The sequence below is a fragment of the Callorhinchus milii genome, unplaced genomic scaffold, assembly GCF_018977255.1.
Source record: "Callorhinchus milii isolate IMCB2004 unplaced genomic scaffold, IMCB_Cmil_1.0 Scaffold2, whole genome shotgun sequence".
Lineage (NCBI taxonomy): Eukaryota > Metazoa > Chordata > Chondrichthyes > Chimaeriformes > Callorhinchidae > Callorhinchus > Callorhinchus milii.
The window spans coordinates 78,102,091-78,123,253 of record NW_024704743.1 but is presented as its reverse complement, the minus strand read 5'-3'; the positions used below and the strand labels follow the sequence as shown (position 1 = coordinate 78,123,253).

General features: G+C 42.6%; 1 protein-coding gene across 1 annotated transcript; it reads right to left on the bottom strand.

Moving 5' to 3' along the window:
* Positions 1-221: 221 nt before the first annotated feature.
* Positions 222-15,547, bottom strand: eef1e1 (eukaryotic translation elongation factor 1 epsilon 1). Its single transcript, XM_042332457.1, has 4 exons — positions 15,426-15,547; positions 8,879-9,079; positions 5,366-5,461; positions 222-2,838 (listed from the first exon to the last, which is right to left on the bottom strand). Exons 1-4 carry the CDS (start codon positions 15,507-15,509, stop codon positions 2,698-2,700), a joined length of 522 nt encoding a protein of 173 aa, XP_042188391.1. The 5' UTR covers positions 15,510-15,547; the 3' UTR covers positions 222-2,697.
* Positions 15,548-21,163: the final 5,616 nt, after the last annotated feature.

Genomic DNA, 21,163 nt, shown 5'->3' with positions numbered 1-21,163 from the left:
GTGTGACGTATCTGACTAAATGGGAGAATCATGGATAGTTCTGAGTGATTACAAGTATGTAATCTAATTGAGGGCTTCAAGTGATGTCACAAACTCAACAGTAAAGCCCAAACAGATAATAATAAATAATCCTTGCATTTGATATAGAGAGAACTGTTGTTTGAGCATAGATTAGATTATTGCCGGGAAATACTCCAGTTTTTAAAAAAAATGTATACATATAATTGACACTGAGCTTTTATTGAGTTCTCATGTTCTTTGTACTGGTAACAGGTCTTGATACAGAGGCTGACAACCAGTGCATTCTGTGCTGTCAATTCATGGCAATTTTCCATACTGAAGACTCGTGATCATTGCTGCCATGGTTAGCGAGATTAAATCGGGAGTTGATGATCAAGAATTATGAACAGGATGGACTATATTAAATAAGCATTCCATTGTAAATGAAGACATTTCTTTAAATGCAGCTGTATGCAACTTTGCTCCACCAAGTCCTTATACAAACTATCAGTCTCAGTGGGACATTCATTGTATATTGTTTTAAACCATAAAAAAGAGGACTCCTCATTACAGCCATTAAGCAAAGTGTCTCGGAAAGTTATGCCCAGTACTACCATGCTCATTTCTATCAGAACCCAAGTTCTTTTACTAGTAACACATGTTATCAAAGAAGAGAATCTTATTAAAAGGCGGTATTGAATTGATAACACTGAGCCATGAAGAACTATCAGAGGTCAAGTGCAAACATACTGAGATCATTTTAAGATAAAGTTTTAACAAGCTTACTCAGTCCTGTTTTTTTCATATTCAAAAATATTAAAACAAATTCCAAGAAGAAGTGTTGTACAGCATTCCATGTTAATATATGAGGTCTCGGGTTTGGGATGTATTTTTGTGAATTTTAAAACTGCTCGTACCAAATAACAATCAACTAAATTTATTCTGATTTATTTCAGAGTACTCATTCCAGACATCTGCTAATAAACATTAATGTGAAATAGTCACCTTGTGTACTGATTTTATTATAAGACATGGTTTTGTGACTGGTAGGGTCACAGTAGATTAGCGATCGTCACAGTTGAGCGAAGATTACTGGCTCCCTTTTATTAACAATAGCACATTCTCACCGGCCTTAAAATCATTAAAAAAGATAATGCAAACACAAGTACTTTCCTTTTTAAAGAAGGTAATCCAGGTTGCCTATGGAAATTCTTAGGTCACTATTAATAAAAAATTGTTAGCTTTTTTGTTACATTTCAAACACCACATAGCACAGTATCCTTTGGTTTAAATCTACACAACAAACAAGGCTCAGTGACGCATAACACCACTGTTCTCTTCAATTTATTGCTAAAGTTGTACTGGTTAGTTAGAAGACACATTCAAGATTTTACTCAGTGCCCTTTGTTAATTAGTATGTTTAATATAGCAATTAGATGGGATATGTAGATGGAGGGCAGTCACATTTACTCCTCAATCTGTAATTCAGGATTTATTTACTCATTCCAATGTAGCCCTCACCTCCAATGTAGATAATTTATTTCGGAGGTAACTAACTTCTAACCAGTGCTCCTTCAGTGACAGGAACAAACATGGTCTGCTCCTATTGCTGGAATGCACCAACAATTGTACTAAAACAACTGTGCAGGATCACATTTCTTATACCCTCATAAAAGAAGTTTATTTATTCATTTTACTCATTAACAAAAGGCATCAAGTAAAATCTTGAACTGCTCTTCTAACGATCTAGTACAATTTTGCTATGAACCCACTGAGAAATGAGAATCATCCCAAATCACAACTGTGTACAGTAGAACATCTGATATCCACATCAATGGCACCACCACCCTTGTGATTCTCCAAACAATACCATCAAATTGTAGCAAGCAGTACTAAAATGTGGATTTTCCTATACAATTTCTCATAAAGGGGATTCCCACAATATTAACCCTGTGATAAGCAGGAGGATGAATGGGCTGCTTCAGTCAGAGAATGATGTACAGCAGAGGAGGCAGAACCCTAAAAAGAGGAGCAAAATAACAAACGGGCAGAGGCCAACTCCAGCACGTCTCCCACTGAGATCTGTACAATATCAGCAAATGTTACATGCAAAATCTCAGTGCCTGCAAACACAGTTCAAATACAGCTTGCCCAAGCTTTCCGAATATTTTGTGTTGCATCACGTTGTGGGATTTCTGCAACATTTAGTGTACTGCATTGAGGAATTGGTAAACCTGGAAAAGGGCCTGAAGTGTTTTCAGGATTTTGCCACTTGAAAAAACATTCAGGTAACCTACTTCAGGTGCTTGAAGCTCCAGATCTAAAGACCGAGTAGGGAGGCTGATGCTCAATAGGCAGGCTTGAGGATTTTGCGCATGTGGTTGTAGTTCAACAGACAATGTATTGTATCATGTGGATATCAGATGTTGTACAAGGTTATGTTTAACATAGTGGAGGCAACCAAGTATACTCACAGTATACCCAATTTTGGAGTTCAATACAGACTGAAAATAAAAATGTCGTAAATTAATTGGCTTTTGACCTAAAGTCAGTTCAGGCAGACAAAAGAACACAACCCCTGTTCTCATGTATGGCAGAAATAGTCAGCAAATGTGCCCATGTCAACCCTCACTACTTCAACCCTGACAAGCAGATGCTCAGATTCAGCATGACACATAAAGACTGCAGAGAGCTTTCCTAATGGATGGTAGGATAGAGTCTGTTCTTCATGAAGATGATGGCGTCAAAGTGCTGTCTGACTCCAGGATAGTGTTGGATGTGGTTAAACCACCGAGACACATTCAGATATTTCTCTCGATCTTCATGGGTAAGCCGGGTCTAAAAGGAAAGGTCGAGAATAGTTAATAATGGCACTCACTACTTTAGTACACCTCTCATAGTCAGCTGCTGTAAAACCTACAAGAACCCTAATGGATCAGCAGATAAATGGTCCCATGTAGAACACCACTGAGCCATACGGAAAAGAAAAGCCTTAAGCTGCGCTGAGTTAGCTAACGCCAGCTGAGGCAGCAGTGGTGAACTAATGTGGCCTCCATACCTTTGGACTATGAATAGACAATGGGAGAACAACAACTTGCATTCATATAGTGCCGGATGGCGCCTCGGAGTGAGAAGAAGAGGAAACAAAGATAGCTAGGGTGTTCACCTCCGATTGTCCTCCAGTAACCTTTGCTGGAAGCATGTTTGCACACTGGGTGAGGGCAGGATCTGATGTGACGCTCAGAAAATGATTTAACTTGATGAAGTTCACTAACTTGCACTCGGGCAATAACCCATTGGCTATGTGCAAGAGGGTTGGCTAGTCAGGCAGGTAATTGTAGCAAGCGAAAAGAGTGTATGGGAAAAGGGATAAAGGTAGAATAGGTCCCAATTGTATATTTGCAAGTTCAAAAGGTTTTAGGAATTTTACACAAAAAGCAGCAAGCTTTACAAAGGAGGCCATGAATTTCTACTGCAGGTGGTTTCAATGTTGCACTGGTGAAATGCTTCCTTCATCTGCACTACCATCACAAGTACGTGATAACGGTAATGCATAAAAACACAGCTAGCGCGGATTTTTTTTTCAACCGGGATGTTTGGAATTCAGTTAACTTATAAAGAGCAGGAGAGCGCTATGCACACACATACCAAATAGCTGCATGTCTGTGTGGGGCTGCGACTGGCTGGAAAAAAAGTGGATCTGACATTTTGGGAGAAAATATTTACTTGTGCATTTTTAAGCAGCGGTGGTATTTTTGACGAGTGTACATTAGCGGGTAAAGAGAAAAACATACAGAATGGATAAGAAAGAGAAAGAGAGTGTGAGTCAACAAGCAAAAGTCTCTGCACTTTGGAAATGTGGGCCTGAATATCGACCGGAATGACAGGATGACGTCTCTGCCTACTGGAATAGTTCTACATTAATTTTATTCTGTGGCATGACAAATAGGTTCCTTGTGGATATAAGTACACAGGAACAAAACTGCCCACAATTCAATGCTATTACCAATTTAGTGTCAATTAGCAATCAAGCCTCAAGGATAGCTGGTATGTAAAAACGCCACATAATTCTGCATGAAAATCAAACTTCCGACAAGATTTATTTTATATTTCAAGACTACTTTGAATTAAGAAATATTTAATAGTTCCATACATTTTTCCTGCCCTACTTTTGTAATATTTAGAAAGTCTAAGATGTATGCCAGTAATTAAGTTAAGTGCTGCTAACCTTCCAAGCTTCAAAAGATTGAATAAATTGCCAGATTTTGACTGTGCCATTTTATGCCTTCTTTATTAAAAATTACTTTAGAGTGACATTTCAGGTCTGTAGGCTATAAGGATCTGCTTCATCCAAAGTTGAACCTTTTCTGATTAGAAACAACCTGTTGAGGCAGGTGCCCCTCTCCATTTGTGATCTCTGCAGCCCCCCACCCTGCTCACCCCACCATCGGCGATCAAGCCTATTTACCTGAACTCTAGAACTCCACCCCAGAGTGGATGGAGTTTGCCTTTGCCTTGCTCCTTCCCTCAACTCCTTCAAGGTCTGTTTCAAGACCTTCCTCTTTGACCTTGCCTTCGGTCAGCCCACCCCCCTCCAACCCCCCTTCTTGGTCCCCGTTGCTCCCGAATCCTACTCTCAGGTTGGGTGCAAACCCTCGACTGTCCAGCAACTTTGGACATACTCCAGATGTGAAATGTACTTTATAACTGCAATTTGTTGTTGTTACATTTCCAAAAATATGTAGGTATTTATGGAAAACAAAAATAGCGTAGGCAGGTTTAAAATATTTTGTTGTTTGTATCAGTTTGCAAAGATTAGTTTTTTTTTATTTGAGGGAGGAAGGAGAGACTACCACAATGGCCTGAGACTCTGGAACTCTCTGCTCTCGCCCATCTTCAGATCACACCTGAAGACCTTCTTTTTGACCCATGCCTAGTCACCTCCCCTCTCTCCCAGACTCAGTGTCAAGCTCCGCCACTGTTAAGCGCTCCGAGATGCTATCACTTGTAAAAGGTGCTTTATAAATGCAAGTTGTTGTTGAGAGTAGAAATGGCAGCATTAAAATTGGAAAAAATATCCCATGACTCAGTACAAAACATTCAAACATGAAAATCAACTCAGATTTCATCATTCTACAAAATGTGTTTGAACAGAGAAGCTCTTGATCTCCTTAGAATACATAAGTTGAATTAAAAGTAACAGCACATGTAACTTTGTACAATTTACCATTGGACTGTATGCAGAAAATATTTGTGAATTTTCTTAATCCATTTGAATAATTCAATGTTTGATATTAATTGAATACAATTCTTAAACCCAAAATAGTGTATAACTATATTCTTTAGCTTTTTACACATTACTTACCACAATAGGATGCAAGCCATTGTACACCAAAATATCTGCTAAAGTGAAGCCATTTCCCGCCAGGTATACTTTATCTTCCAGGTAACGATTGAGATCCTGAAATGCAAAAGAAATTATGGGGCTGTACTCAAAAACATATGACTTTCGGAATTCTAAACTACTGTATTATCATAATAATAATCCTTCCATTTGATAAAGTCCCTTTCACATCAGGATGTCTCACAACACTTCACAGGATTTACAGTAAAGTGTAGGGATGGTGTATTTTGTAGGCTCTATTTTTATCCTGCAGAACAATCTTAGCTATCCAATGTAATAATAATAATAATAATAATAATCCTTGCATTTGATATAGCGCTTTTCACGTCAGGAGGACGTCCCAAAGCGCTTCACAGAACACACTGTAAAGTGAATTGACTGTATATTTGTGGGCGAACGCGGCAGCCAATTGCGCACAGCAATGTCCCACAAACAGTCGTAGATTGAAAATGACCAATTTATTATTGTTTTGTTTTTTTGGAGGGATTATTATTGTAAGTAATCTGATTAGTCACACAGCTTGGTCCCAAGGCAATATAAATAAATAAACTTTGTATTTGATATTGCGTCTTCTAGACGTCTCAAAATGCTTCACAGAATATACTGTAAAGTGAACCGACTCCATATTTTGTGGGCAAAACGTGGCAGCCAATTGCGCACAGCGGTGTCCCACAAACAGCCGTGGATTGAATGACCAATTTATTATTTAACAGTTATAACCCTTTTAAGTTAAACCAGTGTTTCAGCTTGTTGATATAACAAGAGCCCTGAACCATTTAGTAGTAGGGCTTTAGGTCACTGCTGTTATTCCAAGAAATGAAGATTCTAATCTTGGCAGGAAGCCTCTCTAGAGGCAACAGTACTTTGCTTTTCCTCAAAACAAGCAAAACAAAATTAACCTCTCTCTCCCATGGGTTAAAAGCAGTGAGTTAAATGGTCTTTTTCTGTGCTGTAAATTTCTAAAACAAATTCTATGGCTAGCAAAATGTGTTTTAGGACAGTAATATGTAGTATACCATTTTATGGTAAGCTGTAGTTCAGACTTAAGGCTTGAATTTCACAAATGGCTTTGTATATAATGATTAGACTGTTGAACTTCAAAGATGCCGTACCCATCCTCTAAATCTATGTTCAGATTCAGCCACCACGAGACACTGGGCTAGTATTGGGGAATTTCCAATGTGGGAAATTGTAAAGGAGAATGCTGGCTTTAGACTTTCATATAGTTATTTGATAACAGTATTGTATCTGGGATGGTCTCCATTAGCGTGCATTTATCCAGGATCTTCTTGGACTAAATTTGCTCACAGAGCTACCTTTGATTTATATTCCAATTTCCTAGGTTTATCAGATACATTTGAAAGTTTTGTGAACAACTTGGCCAAAACAGTTCTGAAAAACAACCAAACACAATACCAATGTTATGAAACGGGTTGTAACCTTAAGGGATCTCTGCAGAAAATGTCTAATTTTATTTTTTTATAAGAGGATCTATAAGACTTCACACAAGAGGCCATTCAAGTCTGTTTAAAAAAAAAACAATGGAAATAAACACACAAATTCCAGGCAAATATCCAATGTAAAAGCATTACATTAAATTATTGTGTTTATTCCAACTTCAATTCCACTACAAAGGATATGTGAAAATAGTGAAACAATGACAACGCTGGATACTAAAATGTTGTTTTTGAGTGATGTACGTATCCCTTCCGTTCCCCAATACCAAAAACCTTCACTGAACAGAAAGGGGAATCCAATTGGGATGTGCCAGCTTTGTGTTACAAAGGCTGTTTCCAGTTATCTCCACTGATCAGGCAACTGAAGTGGAGCAGATGCTCAAGAGAACAGGTTTCAAACTATCACGAGTGGGAATTTGGTGATCGTGGTGTCATGGCTTGTGGTTCTGTTCAAGCTTTAGCAGATGTTGAGATTAGAGAGAAGGGTACAGCTAGGCACTGCATGATTTGCAAGTTTCCTGATCAATATTCAAGAGAATAGTCTTAGATCCCATCTGCCACCAGCTTACTATGCTAAAAATAGCTGACCTGGGGAAATCAGGTTGTTAAGATCACTTTGTGCACAGCAACATCTCCCGTGGCTTGGTCACTGGCCAGTTTTTAGTGAGTGGAGTGCGGTTGGCCAAGTCATCCAGTTTGCCTTTTGCCATGAATTTGGATTTTTTTAGCAAGTAAAAATTGGAGACCATACCCTAACTACATTATAAACAAACCTGTGTTATATTCTACCCTACATATAAAAACATACACAAGGTTAGAGTAAATTCTATTCAGGGAGTTTGGACTAGTACAGGCACGATGGGCCAAATAGTCTTCTTCTATGTCACAAAGTTTCAATGAATAAATGTGACTTAATAAAGTTATGCTTAAATACATTGATTATATAGATTGCTCGATGAATTAGTGAGTTTATTGAGCAAGTTATAAGCTAGACAGAAAAGAATGGTTCCAAGTTTGATCCTCACTGCTCTGATTTATTAATAATAATTGTTGTGTTTGATATAGCGGCTTATCATGTCTTTGAGACGTCTCAAAGAGCTTTGCAGAATTATACTGTAAAGTGAATTGACTGTGTATTTTGTGGTTGATGTAGCTGATGGATCTAGAGGCTTTGAAACCCATTTCCATGCATTTGGTTCTGGAGGAGGAATATCAATCAGCGGTCTTGGTACTATTTTTAGCCAGGCATGTCCACTGGAAGTACACGTTTGTGTAAGACCAGTGAGAGCAGACAGAATTAACTATGACTGTGATGACTCACACTGAATAGCCTGCTGACATACACCGTCAAGGTTCACTCTTTAACAACAACAAATTTCATTTATATAGTGTCTTTCACATTGAGAGGACGTCCGAAGGCGCTGAAGAGAAGGTGCTTGAGTTATGTAATGGAGAGTGGGTGCTAACTGTAAAAATCCCAGTACAGGGTAAATAGAGTCAGAGCATCTTCAGGAAGAGGAGGAAAGAGAATTCTAGCAAGAGGAAACGCTGAACTGTATTGAGGGGAGGGGGCAGATAACAGACTGGGACTGATGCAAGATAAAAATAGCCTTGGAGTCAATTTCAAGGCATTATATTAGATGGAGGTTTGCTTTTCTTGTGACAGTCAATACCATGGGAAACCTCAACAGCCTGCATGTCCTTGCTTGCCATCAATTTGTAAAACAAAGCTATCATTTTCTCATCAGAATATAGCACACTACAGTTGGATCATAATGCTTTCAAACACACCAGCCAGGATAAATTTATACCCTCATATTTCATATCCAGAATGAATAATTTAATTTGCCTTCAAACAAAAAGTCTCCCTCTGGCTGGTTCAGAGTCTTGGAGATTCTCGCTTTTCCTCACATCCACGTGGTGCAAGGCTCATGGAGTCCATGGGATTGAGGAGAAAATATTTCATATCCTCACATACACAAAGGAATTGGTCTTTGGAATTGAGGTTAGCCCTTACCTTTAAAATAGTTCTTGTGTCCTCTTGACTGGTGCACCTATCTACCTGGGTTACTCTATATTCAAGCCATTGCTGAACTACTGCGCTCTCCTCTGGTGTAGTTCCCAAGAGTTCTGCTCTTTGGGCCAGTTTCGCAAGGTGAGACGCTATGGTAGTCAGTCCCACAAGACCAGGCCCATTATTTGTCTGAAGCACTGGAACCTGGAAAAGGACACAAGTTTAAATATTTAGCTATAGTTCTTCATACAGTAATGAAAGTTGCACAGATACAATTTTAGATATCAAGATAAAAAGCATGATCTATATTGAGATGAAAAACTAAGATGCTTCTAAGTGGACCTTAACAGTGGGTGTATGGACACAATTGTATCACAGCATCAGCAAACAAGTCTTACAACTCTGATCAAGTGCCAGATCCATTACACAGGATTATAGACTTAATATGTATATATAGCAAGCTAACTAGAATAATTGCATAGGACCAATTAAATCACCATGTTCCTTGAGAGATTTCCTAAGAGACCATAAAGACCACGTGTGTCAGGCTGGCTAATTGGTAGCACTTTCTCCTCTGAGTCAGAAGGTTGTGGATTGAAGCCCCACGTCGGGACTTGGAAGTCATGTAGTTTAAGTGACACTCCAATGCAGTGCTGGGGATCGCTGCATTGTTAAGGGTGACTTTCTTTATCATATAAAATAATAATAATAATCCTTGTATATAGTATAGCGCCTTTTATATCAGGAGAACGCCCAAAGTGCTTCACTGGATTTACTGTATTTTTGGATGAACATGGCAGCGAATTTTGTGCCCAGCAATATCCCACAAACAGCCAATGAAGTGAGTGATCAATTTTATTTCAGGGAACGTTGGCCAGGACACCAGGAAAAACTCCTTTCTCTTTTCGAATAGTGCCATGGGATCTTTCATGCCCACCTGAAGAGGCAGACAGGACCTCGGTTTAACATCTCATCCAAAGCATGGCAAGTCCGACAGTGCAGCAAACCCCCTTCACCGCACGGGAGTGTCAGCTTAGACTATGTGAATCCAAGTTCATCCAAACCAAGGTGTGGTACTTGAACGCACAACCTTCTGATCCTATGGCACTTTCAAAAAGAGAAGGGAGTTTCTCTCTCCAGGTTTCCTGGCCAATAATTCCTCAAAATAGAATTGGTCATCGATTTCATGGCTGTTTGTGGGACACGGCTTTGTGTAATTGGCTGCCGCTTTTGTCCATAAAACACAGTCATATGCAACTACTGTAATATAACCTTTTCTAAGACCGTGTGTCTGCCTTTGTTGATTAAGTGTGTATACAAACTACAAAACAATAAGCTTTTTTTATTTCTAATATCCTGATAAAATGACCTGAAGACATTGGGAATCATAAACAATTATACAGTATACTGTAGGTTTGTCTGACCGTACATTTATATTACATGTATTCATTATACAGCAGTGAATTCTACAGCTTTAAAATCAGATTAAAGGAAGACAAAAACAAGTTGTGAAAAGTCACCAATAGCTATATTGCTGGAATTACATTGTGTAGATTAGATTTTTCAACACCCCCACATCAGTCACCGTACTATGAGTGCTATGATGTAGAAGACATCAAATACCAGTTACTTGATGCCTTCCACATAATAACACTCATAGTACAGCTTTAAAGCGTCTCTTATAAGATCATCCCAATCGTCTCATTTCCTCTATGCATTCACCTCCAAGGTAGAACTTAAAATGACAGTGTCAGATTTAAATTCTTAAGCGAGAACAAATGCCAGATTTTCTTCGGGAAACAGAATAAGGTTTAAAACTCAGCAGTTCATTTTATTTTCCTCAGCTTGAAACCCAAAAGACGACTTAAAGTAATAAGAGAATATCGGGTTTGTGTGGTACATTCTCAGTGTTACTTCACTCATGTGAATGACCTCATTAACTCACTTCTGTCTACAGTGCTGGTGAATTACTGGCCTTTTACACGCCTGAAATAATTCAGCCACACATTGCTGCTCGACACATAATATTATTTCCGATAATAACCAAATTAGAGTTAATACACAAACCATCTCAAAGCTATTAAGGACTGTTTTACTGACACGAAGGATCGTCTTTCACCGTAAAGACCCACCCTAAGCACCTAATGGAAGATTGTATTGGTAAATTTTGACAATGGAACCCTTCCATTTAATTTCCCATTTGATGCTGTTCAACTTGTTGCAGTGATTACCTGATGGGGCAAATTCCAGCCATGCACGCTGCGTAATCTACTCAATCCATGAAATTGTAAAATGCAATGGTGCATAGAAAAGAACGAGAGCAACATTATTTCAGTAATAAATGAAGTTTATAAATCCAGCTCAGCTTCAAATAAGAGAAAATAAGAGTCCCAGACAAAGGCATTCTGTAATGAGATCTTAATGTTCAAAACAGCTTAGGAAAAGATTTGCGGAAACATATTACAAAATAAATATAATTACGAGGAAACTGAAATCCCAAAGATGAAATATAAATGGGTTATTGAAATGCATTACGAATAATGGTATGTACAGTAACTATGCACTGTATCTAAAATAATTCAGTGGCAGCTCAATTCAAAAGCACATCAGTATGAAACAAAATTTTTGCATCTAAACAACAGCCACATACTGTACTTGAACAAGCTATACTACTGGTAAAAAAAAAGGTTGAGTTTTGGAGATAACCTATTTCAACAAAGTGTGTGACTCATTCAGTGCTGCAAAAACAATAAAATATAATGAAGTCACACCAGTAATACAAGTCTCATAATCCTGGGTGCCTTTTCAGTGACGCCCTTATACACTGCACCCGGTATTCAGCAAAGAACTACATATTGCAGGATGGTGATACATCAAGAACTAAAACACTCTAATTTAAGCATATAGGGATTCAGAGATGAATATAAACCACGAGCAAACGATTGAAGAAGCTTCTAAACGCTGCATTCTAGGGAATGGATTTCAGCTATGAATTCTCATCCTAGTTATTATGTTTCCATTCTACTAACATAGCAACCGCAAAGTAACATGTTTTAGTATTAAGCAAGGAGGCATTGCATTACACCATTATTGAGGATTTGTATGGCTTTTTAAAGCTTATCTTGCGTTTTTTGCATAATTTGGTGCTACAGTTGCAACTGGGTTGTTTTATATGTTAGCTGAATGTTAAAAACTTTACACCAAATATAGATTAAGATAAGACTGCTCTTCCCTCCCCACCCAGCACAGGTGCCACCTCAGTTTTTCCCACTATTAACTCTTATACTGTGGTTGGACTGGCCGAGTTACTATGTTCAGGTAGATATTTAAAGATCTTGTGATACTATTTGAAAGAGAAGTGAGCTTCTACCAATGTCCTAGCCAACAATCTCCAAGTAAACATGGTCATTCATTTCATGGCTGTTTGTCGAACATTGGTATATGCAAATTGACTGCCATATTCACCTACAAATAAAGACACTACACTTCACAGTAAATCCTGTGAAGCGCCTGAAAATATTTTAATGATATAAGACACTATATCAAATGCAAGGGTTATTATTTTATTATAACATGTTTGCTTCGGAAAAAGTATCACAGCATCACAATACAGCATCACAATGCTCCTAAACCCAAAGAAAAGTATTAACCTCCTTTGTGCCACCTTTACTGCAGTATTTTTTTTATGCAAGAATCACTCTGAAGGTTACAACCTCAATCACTGTTCTACTGGCCCATTGACAGGAAATGACTTTCACAATGAATTGCCACAATTACAATTGAATCAAAAATTACATAGTAAGTGCACACTATATCGGTGGTCAGGGTTTATTTGACTTGTATTGTTTTTGCACCTATACAAGTACAAGCGAGGAACTGCAAAACTAATTAGTGATTCTATTTCTGCCTGTCCATACTCAAGGAGTTATCATTAGCAGAAAAGCCTGTGAACCAATTCCATACACAATATTAGCACTTTTGTGCCTCTAAGGGAGATTAATTTAATCACATTTTGTGCTCGTAACAGTTGACACAGCTGTCTGCCTGCATTACACAGATGTAGACTATGTTTCTAGTTGTAAACTACTGAACTGATCCTTTTAAAAGTGACAAATATTTATAATGTCCAAAGCCTAGTTATAATTATAATAATCCTTACATTCATTATAGCATGTTTCATGTCAGGAAGATGTCTTAAAGCACTTCGCAATGTGGCAGATAATCGGCGCACTGTAATGTGCCACAAACAACCCTGCCCAATTTTATCTGGGGGTTCCTTTTTCTAACTTATCTTCAGTTCCTTTCTGTAACCTCATTGGATAATAATAATCCTTACACCTTTCACATTGGGAGGATGTTCCAAAGTGCTTTACAGGATTGACTGTGTATTTGTGGGCAAATGCGGCAGCGAATTTGAGCATAGCAATATCCCCAAAACAGCCGTGAAGTGAGCGACCAATTTTATTTGTTGGATTGTTGGCCAGGGAAACTTCCTTCTCTTTTCGAATCGTGCCATGAGATCTTTAACTTCCACCTGAACAGGCAGACAGGACCTCGGTTTAATGTCTTATCCATAGGACAGCATATCTCTCAATTCAACACCTCCCAGCACTGCGTGGGAGCGTCATCTTAGACTATGTCAGTTCAAGTCCTGACCTGGGACTTGAATCCACAACCTCCTGACCCAGAGGCGAAAGGACTACCAACTGAGCCAGACTGACACAAATAATTTACTAATCGTACAGTCTAAAAATTGCCTCAATGATTTGCATGACCAATTTCTTACATTGCAGTGTTTGCTTTAATCAGTTTATTTCTCCCTCTCTGGTCAACAGCAGGTTTTGAAGCAAATGGCAATACGTGGCAATGTCCACATGAATGACATTACTCAGCAGAATTAACAGCAGATCATAATTGCATTTGGTGCAATGGAGAAATAATGTTCAGTAGATTGTCAGAGCCTGACAAACCTCCCCCTCCCTCCCTCCCTCCCTCCCTCCCTAACCCTGTGCCCTGTGACCCAGCCCTGTGCTCTGTGCCCTCAGCTCTATGCCATGTGCCCTGTGATCCAGCCCTGTGCCATACTCTGTGTCCTGTGCCCTATGCCCTGTTCTGTGCCCTGTGGTCTGTGCTCTATGCCGTACCCTGCTCTCTATGCTGTGCTCTGTGGTGTGCCCTGTGCTGTGCCCTGTGCTCTGTGCTGTGCCCTGTCCTGTGCTCTGTCCTGTGCCTTGTCCTGTGCCCTGTGCTGTGCCCTGTGCTGTGCCCTGTCCTGTGCCCTATCCTGTGCTGTGCCCTGTACCCTGTGCTGTGTCGTGCTGTGCCCTGCCCTGTCCTGTGTCCTGTGCTCTGCCCTGTGCTGTGCCCTGTACTGTGCTGTGTCCTGTGCTGTGCCCTGTACCCTGTGCTGTGTCCTGCCCTGTCCTGTGCCCTATCCTGTGCTGTGCCCTGTGCCCTATCCTGTGCTGTGCCCTGTACCCTGTGCTCTGCCCTGTCCTGTGCTGTACCCTGTGCTCTGCCCTGTACCCTGTCCTGTGCCCTGTACCCTGTGCTGTGCCCTGTACCCTGTGCTGTGCCCTGTGCCCTGTGCTGTACCCTGTCCTGTACCCTGTGCTGTGCCCTGTACCCTGTGCTGTGTCCTGTACCCTGTGCTCTGCCCTGTCCTGTGCCCTGTGCTGTGCTCTGTGCCCTGTGCTATGCCCTGTCCTGTGCTGTGCCCTGTACCCAGTCCTGTGCCCTGTCCTGTCCTGTGCCGTCCTGTGCTGTGCCCTGTACCCTGTGCTCTGCCCTGTACCCTGTGCTGTGCCCTGTCCTGTGCCCTGTGCCGTCCTGTGCTGTGCCCTGTACCCTGTGCTCTGCCCTGTCCTGTGCCCTGTACCCTGTGCTGTGCCCTGTATCCTGTGCTGTGCCCTGTCCTGTGCCTTGTCCTGTGCCCTGTCCTGTGCCCTGTCCTGTGCTCTGTGCCCTGTGCTCTGCCCTGTCCTGTGCCCTGTCCTGTGCCCTGTGCTGTGCTCTGTGCTGTGCCCTGTGCTGTGCCCTGTGCTGTGCCCTGTGCTGTCTCTGTGCTGTGCCCTGTGCTGTGCCCTGTGCTGTGCTCTGTGCCCTGTGCTGTGCCCTGCCCTGTGCCCTGTGCTGTGCTCTGTGCCCTGTGCTGTACCCTGCCCTGTCCTGTGCCCTGTGCTCTGCCCTGTCCTGTGCCCTGTCCTGTACCCTGTGCTCTGCCCTGTCCTGTGCCCTGTGCTGTGTCCTGTACCCTGTGCTCTGCCCTGTCCTGTGCCCTGTGCTCTGCCCTGTCCTGTGCCCTGTGCTGTGCTCTGTGCCCTGTGCTCTGTGCCCTGTCCTGTGCCCTGTGCTGTGCCCTGTCCTGTGCCCTGTCCTGTGCCCTGTGCTGTGTCCTGTACCCTGTGCTCTGCCCTGTAGCCTGTGCTCTGCCCTGTGCCCTGTGCCCTGTGCTGTGCTGTGTGCTGTGCCCTGTGCTGATCCCAGGCAGTGTCAGGCTGAGTGCAGTGAGTGCCTGTGGTTGGAGCTGCTCTGGCGGCGCTGCACTCACCCCACTGTCGCCCTGACAGTCACTGAACTGGTTTCTCCTCAGACCGAGAGTCTTCTCCAGAGCGCACAGCTCCGCCAGCGCCATCTTCACCCGCCCCTCCTCTCATTGGCTGCTTCGCCCCCGCCTCTCATTGGCTGCCCCGCCCCCGACTCTCATTGGCTGCTTCGATTCCGCGCTCTCATTGGCTGCCCCGCCCCTCCTCTCATTGGCTGCTTCGCCCCTTCTTTCATTGGCTGCTTCGACCCCGCCTCTCATTGGCTGCCCTGCCCCTCCTCTCATTGGCTGCCTCGCTCCCGCCTCTCATTGGCTGCTTCGATCCCGCGCTCTCATTGGCTGCCCCGCCCCCGCGTTCTCATGCGCTGTCCCGAGGTCGCCCTCTCATTGGTTGGGCAGTGGTTGCTTGACCCCTGAGCGGGTCCCCCCCAGGGACGGGCTCCGGGTCTCCTGGAGCTGAAGTGGCATCGGAACAGGTTTCCCGATCCCGACGTCTTGGCTGCGGAATGTCATGATCGAGCGCCGCCCTCCGTGTCGGTCTCTGGTCGGGTTCCTGAGCCGAGCGGCTCCACAGGACTCCATGGCTCATCGGCAGCACCAATGCCACCCCCCCCCTCCCACTGCCCCCCCCCCCACTGCCCCCCCCCACTGCCCCCCCCCACTGCCCCCCCCACTGCCCCCCTCCCACTGCCCCCCCTCCCCACTGCCCCCCCCCCCACTGCCCCCCCCCCACTGCCCCCCCCCTCCCACTGCCCCCCCCCTCCCCACTGCCCCCCCCTCCCCACTGCCCCCCCCCTCCCCACTGCCCCCTCCCACTGCCCCCTCCCACTGCCCCCTCCCACTGCCCCCTCCCGCTGCCCTGCCCCCTCCCACTGCCCCCTCCCACTGCCCCCTCCCGCTGCCCCTCCCCACTGCCCCCTCCCACTGCCCCCCCCCTCCCACTGCCCCCCCTCCCACTGCCCCCCCCCCCACTGCCCCCCCCTCCCACTGCCCCCCTCCCACTGCCCCCCCCCCACTGCCCCCCCCTCCACTGCCCCCCCTCCCACTGCCCCCTCCCACTGCCCCTCCCCACTGCCCCCCCCCCCACTGCCCCCCTCCCCACTCCGCCCCGTCATTCGGAGCAGAGATTTACAGATTAATTGTGTGAACCAAAGCCTGAAGCGGGTCGGGTGGTCCTCGCTGGAAACTTATCAGAAAGTGGTTTCAGCGCCCAAACTAAAGTGGTTTTAGCCAATACCTATTATGCAGAGTTGTGCCGCTCACCTGTTTGCAGCTTTGTGCCGAGTTTGTCAAATTCCAGCCGTGTGGTTTGGTGCCCCCACGTCAGAGGCTTAATCGGTGTATCAATAACCGGAGTGGAGTGGGTGGACACACAGTCCTCTGCAATGGTGCAGTCCCAATCTCAGCTGTGGTCCCGGGGGAAGTCTCTGAGGACAAACAGCCCCACAGAAAAGCAAAATGTAAGGAAGAGAGAGTTACTGGGCTCCTGCGATCTCTTCCTGGTTTCATAACAACATTGCCAGAGGCCTCAGAGGAGGTCTGAACTGGAGATGGTGCGTGGACGTGGGGAGCAAAAATGAAAAAAAGTATGTTAACAGGGCATGATAAGGACCACAAAACAAGCTATGAAACAGTGACTCCATAGAGACAGTGAAAATTGATGGATGCATTATGCAAGAACCATTGCAAACTATAACCCATTTGCTCAGTGAAACCTGTGGTACTGGTGAACTCATTGCATCAATGCATTTATTCTGGTTTTTCTTTAAAAATAAATTCTCTCCCCATCTTCATCAGAATTACACAGCACCGATCGCCCTCGAATGCCACACCCCTACGTAGCTATCCATCATATCAGAGACTAGAGGCCACAAATTGAACCCTCAGCCTGTAAACCCATTCTGTCTTATAATTTTAGAATGCTGCAGAATTGAGGAAATTTCTTAAATTCCATTATAAAACGCCTTGCACTTGGTATAACACCTTCCACTTTGGGAGGACATCCCTAAGCACTTCACAGGATTCACTGTAAATTGTAGTGACTACTTGTAGGTGAACGCAGCAGCTGAATTGTGCATATAATCTGAATTTGTAAGCTGGACTCTTTCTAAGACGTGTGCAAAACTGATTCACAAATTACGGCTGAATGTAAGAATTTTTCAGCTACTATACCCCAAGACTCTGCCTCAATCCCTCCACTTGCCGCCTCCTTGTCTGTCTTCAGATCACACCTGAAGACTCTTCTCTTCGACTGTGCCTGTGTTCACTTCCTCTTTCTCCCTGGTTCAGTGTCAACGTCCACCACTGTTAAGCACTCTGAAACTCTACCCTACGTGAAGGGGGCTATATAAATGCAAGTTATTGTTGTTGTTAAATCTAAGAGCATGAGAAATTAAGGTCCTGTGGCTTAGTGGTGCATTTTTACCCACTAGGGGAGCTCTTTGGTCTACTTTCAATACCATGTTTGTGTAAGGAGTGACAAGCTTACAGTGTCTCCCTGCTGCTTGCTGCTTTGGTTTGCAAAACACGAAGTAGCACAGTTTCAAAGCTTGACGTACTGATGAGTGAACTGAATAATCACAAAACATTTGACTGTTTTGCGTTTATGTCGTTGCAATTTGGTGATTGGAATTTAAATATGTCTATATGAAAATGTTCAACGTGTAAAAGACACAAAATGCCTCAAATGGCTAGTCGTTTTGGTATGTGTAAATGTGTTAAGTTTAGCTTCAATTACAATTACAAGTATGTTGAGCAGTATCTAAGGCACTTTCAGAAAATCAATTATAACAAAAATTACTTTAAAAATGAAAACATGGTTTTGGGTAATTGGTTTCTATGCTCTGTCGTAACATTTATCAGCTCTCATGTTAGTTTACAGTATAAATACACAGATCAAAGTGTTCATAAGATGAAACTCAATATGATTATTTGGCAAATAATGGCTCAAGGCTGCAAAACAGCTCCATTTGCAGCATTCCACCTGTCAGCAAACAAAATTGAATCCATTAAACTATTGCTTATTTAAACCTGTAGCTTTTAAACATTGACAATAATCCTGCTATTTGATGTTGCACCTTTCACATCACGAGGATAGCTCGAAGCACTTCACAGGATTCACTGTGAAGTGTAGTGACTTGATTTTATAAGTGAATGTGACTGTCAATTTGCATATTGAAATGTCGCATGAACAGCCATAAATAGAATGAACAATTTTTTTATCTGGGGCCAGGACACTATGAGAAACTCTTCTCTTTTCAAATAGTGCCATGGACTCTTTAATGCTGTGGTCATTGTTAATGTCCACCTGAACAGGCAGGCGGGATCTTGGTCTAACATTTTATCCAAAGGACACCTCCAACAATGCATTCCCTCAGCACTGAATTGATTGTCAGCCTATGTGAGTTCAAAATCCCCATGACTATTGACTCAAAGCCAAGAGTGTTATCAACTGAGCTGACCACATCAGGCTGACATCTAAATCAAAGGAAAGCAACTTCCTTACGTGGCCCAATTGACTTGAGTGAAGAAATTCAGGAACTATTCAAGCAACTGGAAACTATTCATAAATGGGCCTCTCAGTTGTTTGTTCTGGTAGTCTTTAAGCATTGTGATGCATATTTATTTGTGTCCCCCATCAAACTGAGCCCACTCCCCCCAAAAAGGTATTCAGATAAATTTCAATATAATCATTAGAACTAACTTTTGAAAGGTACACTGTTCTGGTAATAGTTAAAGGTTATGTGATGAGGAGCTGTGGAATTATCATTCATATCTCATGACTGGGTTGATCTGGAGCCTGAAATTACACCCAGTCTTAACTTTTATGACCATTCGATTTTAAAATGTAAGATTGTGCAGCACTCTGGGAACATTTTGATTTGTGGGACATTTGAAGATAATTAGGTATTAAAAACAGTGGAATTTCAGGTCACTGATACTATGCAAGCAACAGAGTATTCAGTCACTTATGGGAAATGCCTCGAGAGTGGTATACTTCATACCCCATAAGTCCACATCACACCTATTTTTCCTCCACATTAGGTAAATTATTTAAAAGTACTGCAAGTTAAAAGTAAAATCTGAACTGGACCAATGCTTGAACTGCAAAAGTCCCCTCAATGCGAAAATTGTTCTCTCCAACAATTCCTCACTACAGAAAGTAGTCACTAGACCTCAGCAAGGACCCGTATTCAGAGTCAAAGTCTTATGAGTCTACATGACAAAATAATACTAATAAATAATAATAATCCTTGCATTTGATAGAGCATCTTTCACATCAGGAGATGTATTACATTGCTTCACAGGTTTTAGTGCAGTAAAGACTGAGTACTTTGTAGGTGACCGCAGCAGCCTATTTGCACACAAAAATATCCCACAGCCATGAAGTGAATGACCAGTTTTGTGACTGTGGATTTGTTGTCCAGGACACTGGGAGAAACGCTCTTCTTTTTTGAACAGTGCCATGGGATCCTTAACATGCACCTGAACTTGCAGATGGGACCTTGTTATAATGTCTCATCCAAAGTCACAATGCAGCACACCCTCAGCACTACACTAGAGTATCAGTTCAAACTATGTGTTAAAAATCCCGACATACAGGGATTCCCTGAATATAAAAACTGTTTCTGTTGTGAGCCATTTTCGCTAACGCTTACATGGTGGTTAGGGTGCTAGACACTTTTTAGACACCACTTTTAGACTAAGAAAGCAACTTAGGATTCCATGAAGAACAGTGACCTTTCAGATGACATTTGCCTGTTGTCATGTTTATTTGCACACAATGTTTTCGCGCACATACACTTCATTGCCATTGTGCTGTCTTCTTTCTGATGTGAGTGTTCACATCTTCTCAAAGGCCAATCGCCATAATAAAACAGTAACATCCACCTGCAAAAGCGGCTGACTGACTTGCTTTACAGCACAATAGTTTTAGTGCACAATAGTTCTCTGAGGGAAACAACGTGATCCTGGGGGTCAAACCCTGCGGCTATCACTTTTGTTGGCCACCAGAGTGAAAATGACAATAAGGGGAATTCACTGTAATAGACAGAGAACCAGCTATCTGTCAGGGAGGCCCATTCATTTTAATGGGGTCTGTGGTGTATAGTAGACGAAGGCAGACTGTACAGTGCGGAGGGAGATGGTGGTTTCTTCACAATTTATTCATGAAGGTTAGGCAATCCATTGGCAGATTTTGGAACCATTGCTAAAGTAGCACAATGTCAGAAATCCTGGGAATTAGTTGAATAACTAAACGTTAGCTTAATTTGTGGCTTCGCGTATTCTCTAGATATTGGGAAATATCTGGAATTATTTGATTTTTCTAAGATCTTTCCTCAAATTCTACTTTTTAGTATATCCGATGACATGCAGGGCTATGGAAAGAAAACTTTTTTTCCTTTTGGTACCGATGTCAGTGTCAACATCAGGCATTCCAGGCGAGATGCACGATAGCCAGTTCAGGGACAAACAGCCTTGAAGTGGCTGCGGAATGGATGGTCAGGACACTCTCTTTTTTAACTCTCCTCACTTTTTGAATAGTGGCGTTCTGTAGCTCAGTGGTTAGAGCACTCGCCTTGCAAGTGAGAGACCTGGGTTCAATTCCCGGCAGGGCAAAATGTTGGGCAAGTTTCTTTACTCCGCATGCCTCTGTTTGCCTAACAGTAGGTAAGAACCCGGTTGTTAGTCGATTGGCAAATCGCTTTTCTGGGGATAATAATTCCTCAAGAAAAAACGCCAAT

What these genes read in the sequence shown, in the direction of transcription:
- eef1e1 (XM_042332457.1), bottom strand. Translation starts at nt 15,509, where the DNA reads ATGGCGCTGGCGGAGCTGTGCGCTCTGGAGAAGACTCTCGGTCTGAGG. An exon ending in ACACAAGAACTATTTTAAAG is followed by an intron (nt 5,462 to 8,878) that starts GTAAGGGCTAAC and finishes TTTGCATTTCAG; the next exon opens with GATCTCAATCGTTACCTGGA. An exon ending in ATGGCTTGCATCCTATTGTG is followed by an intron (nt 2,839 to 5,365) that starts GTAAGTAATGTG and finishes CTTTCCTTTTAG; the next exon opens with ACCCGGCTTACCCATGAAGA.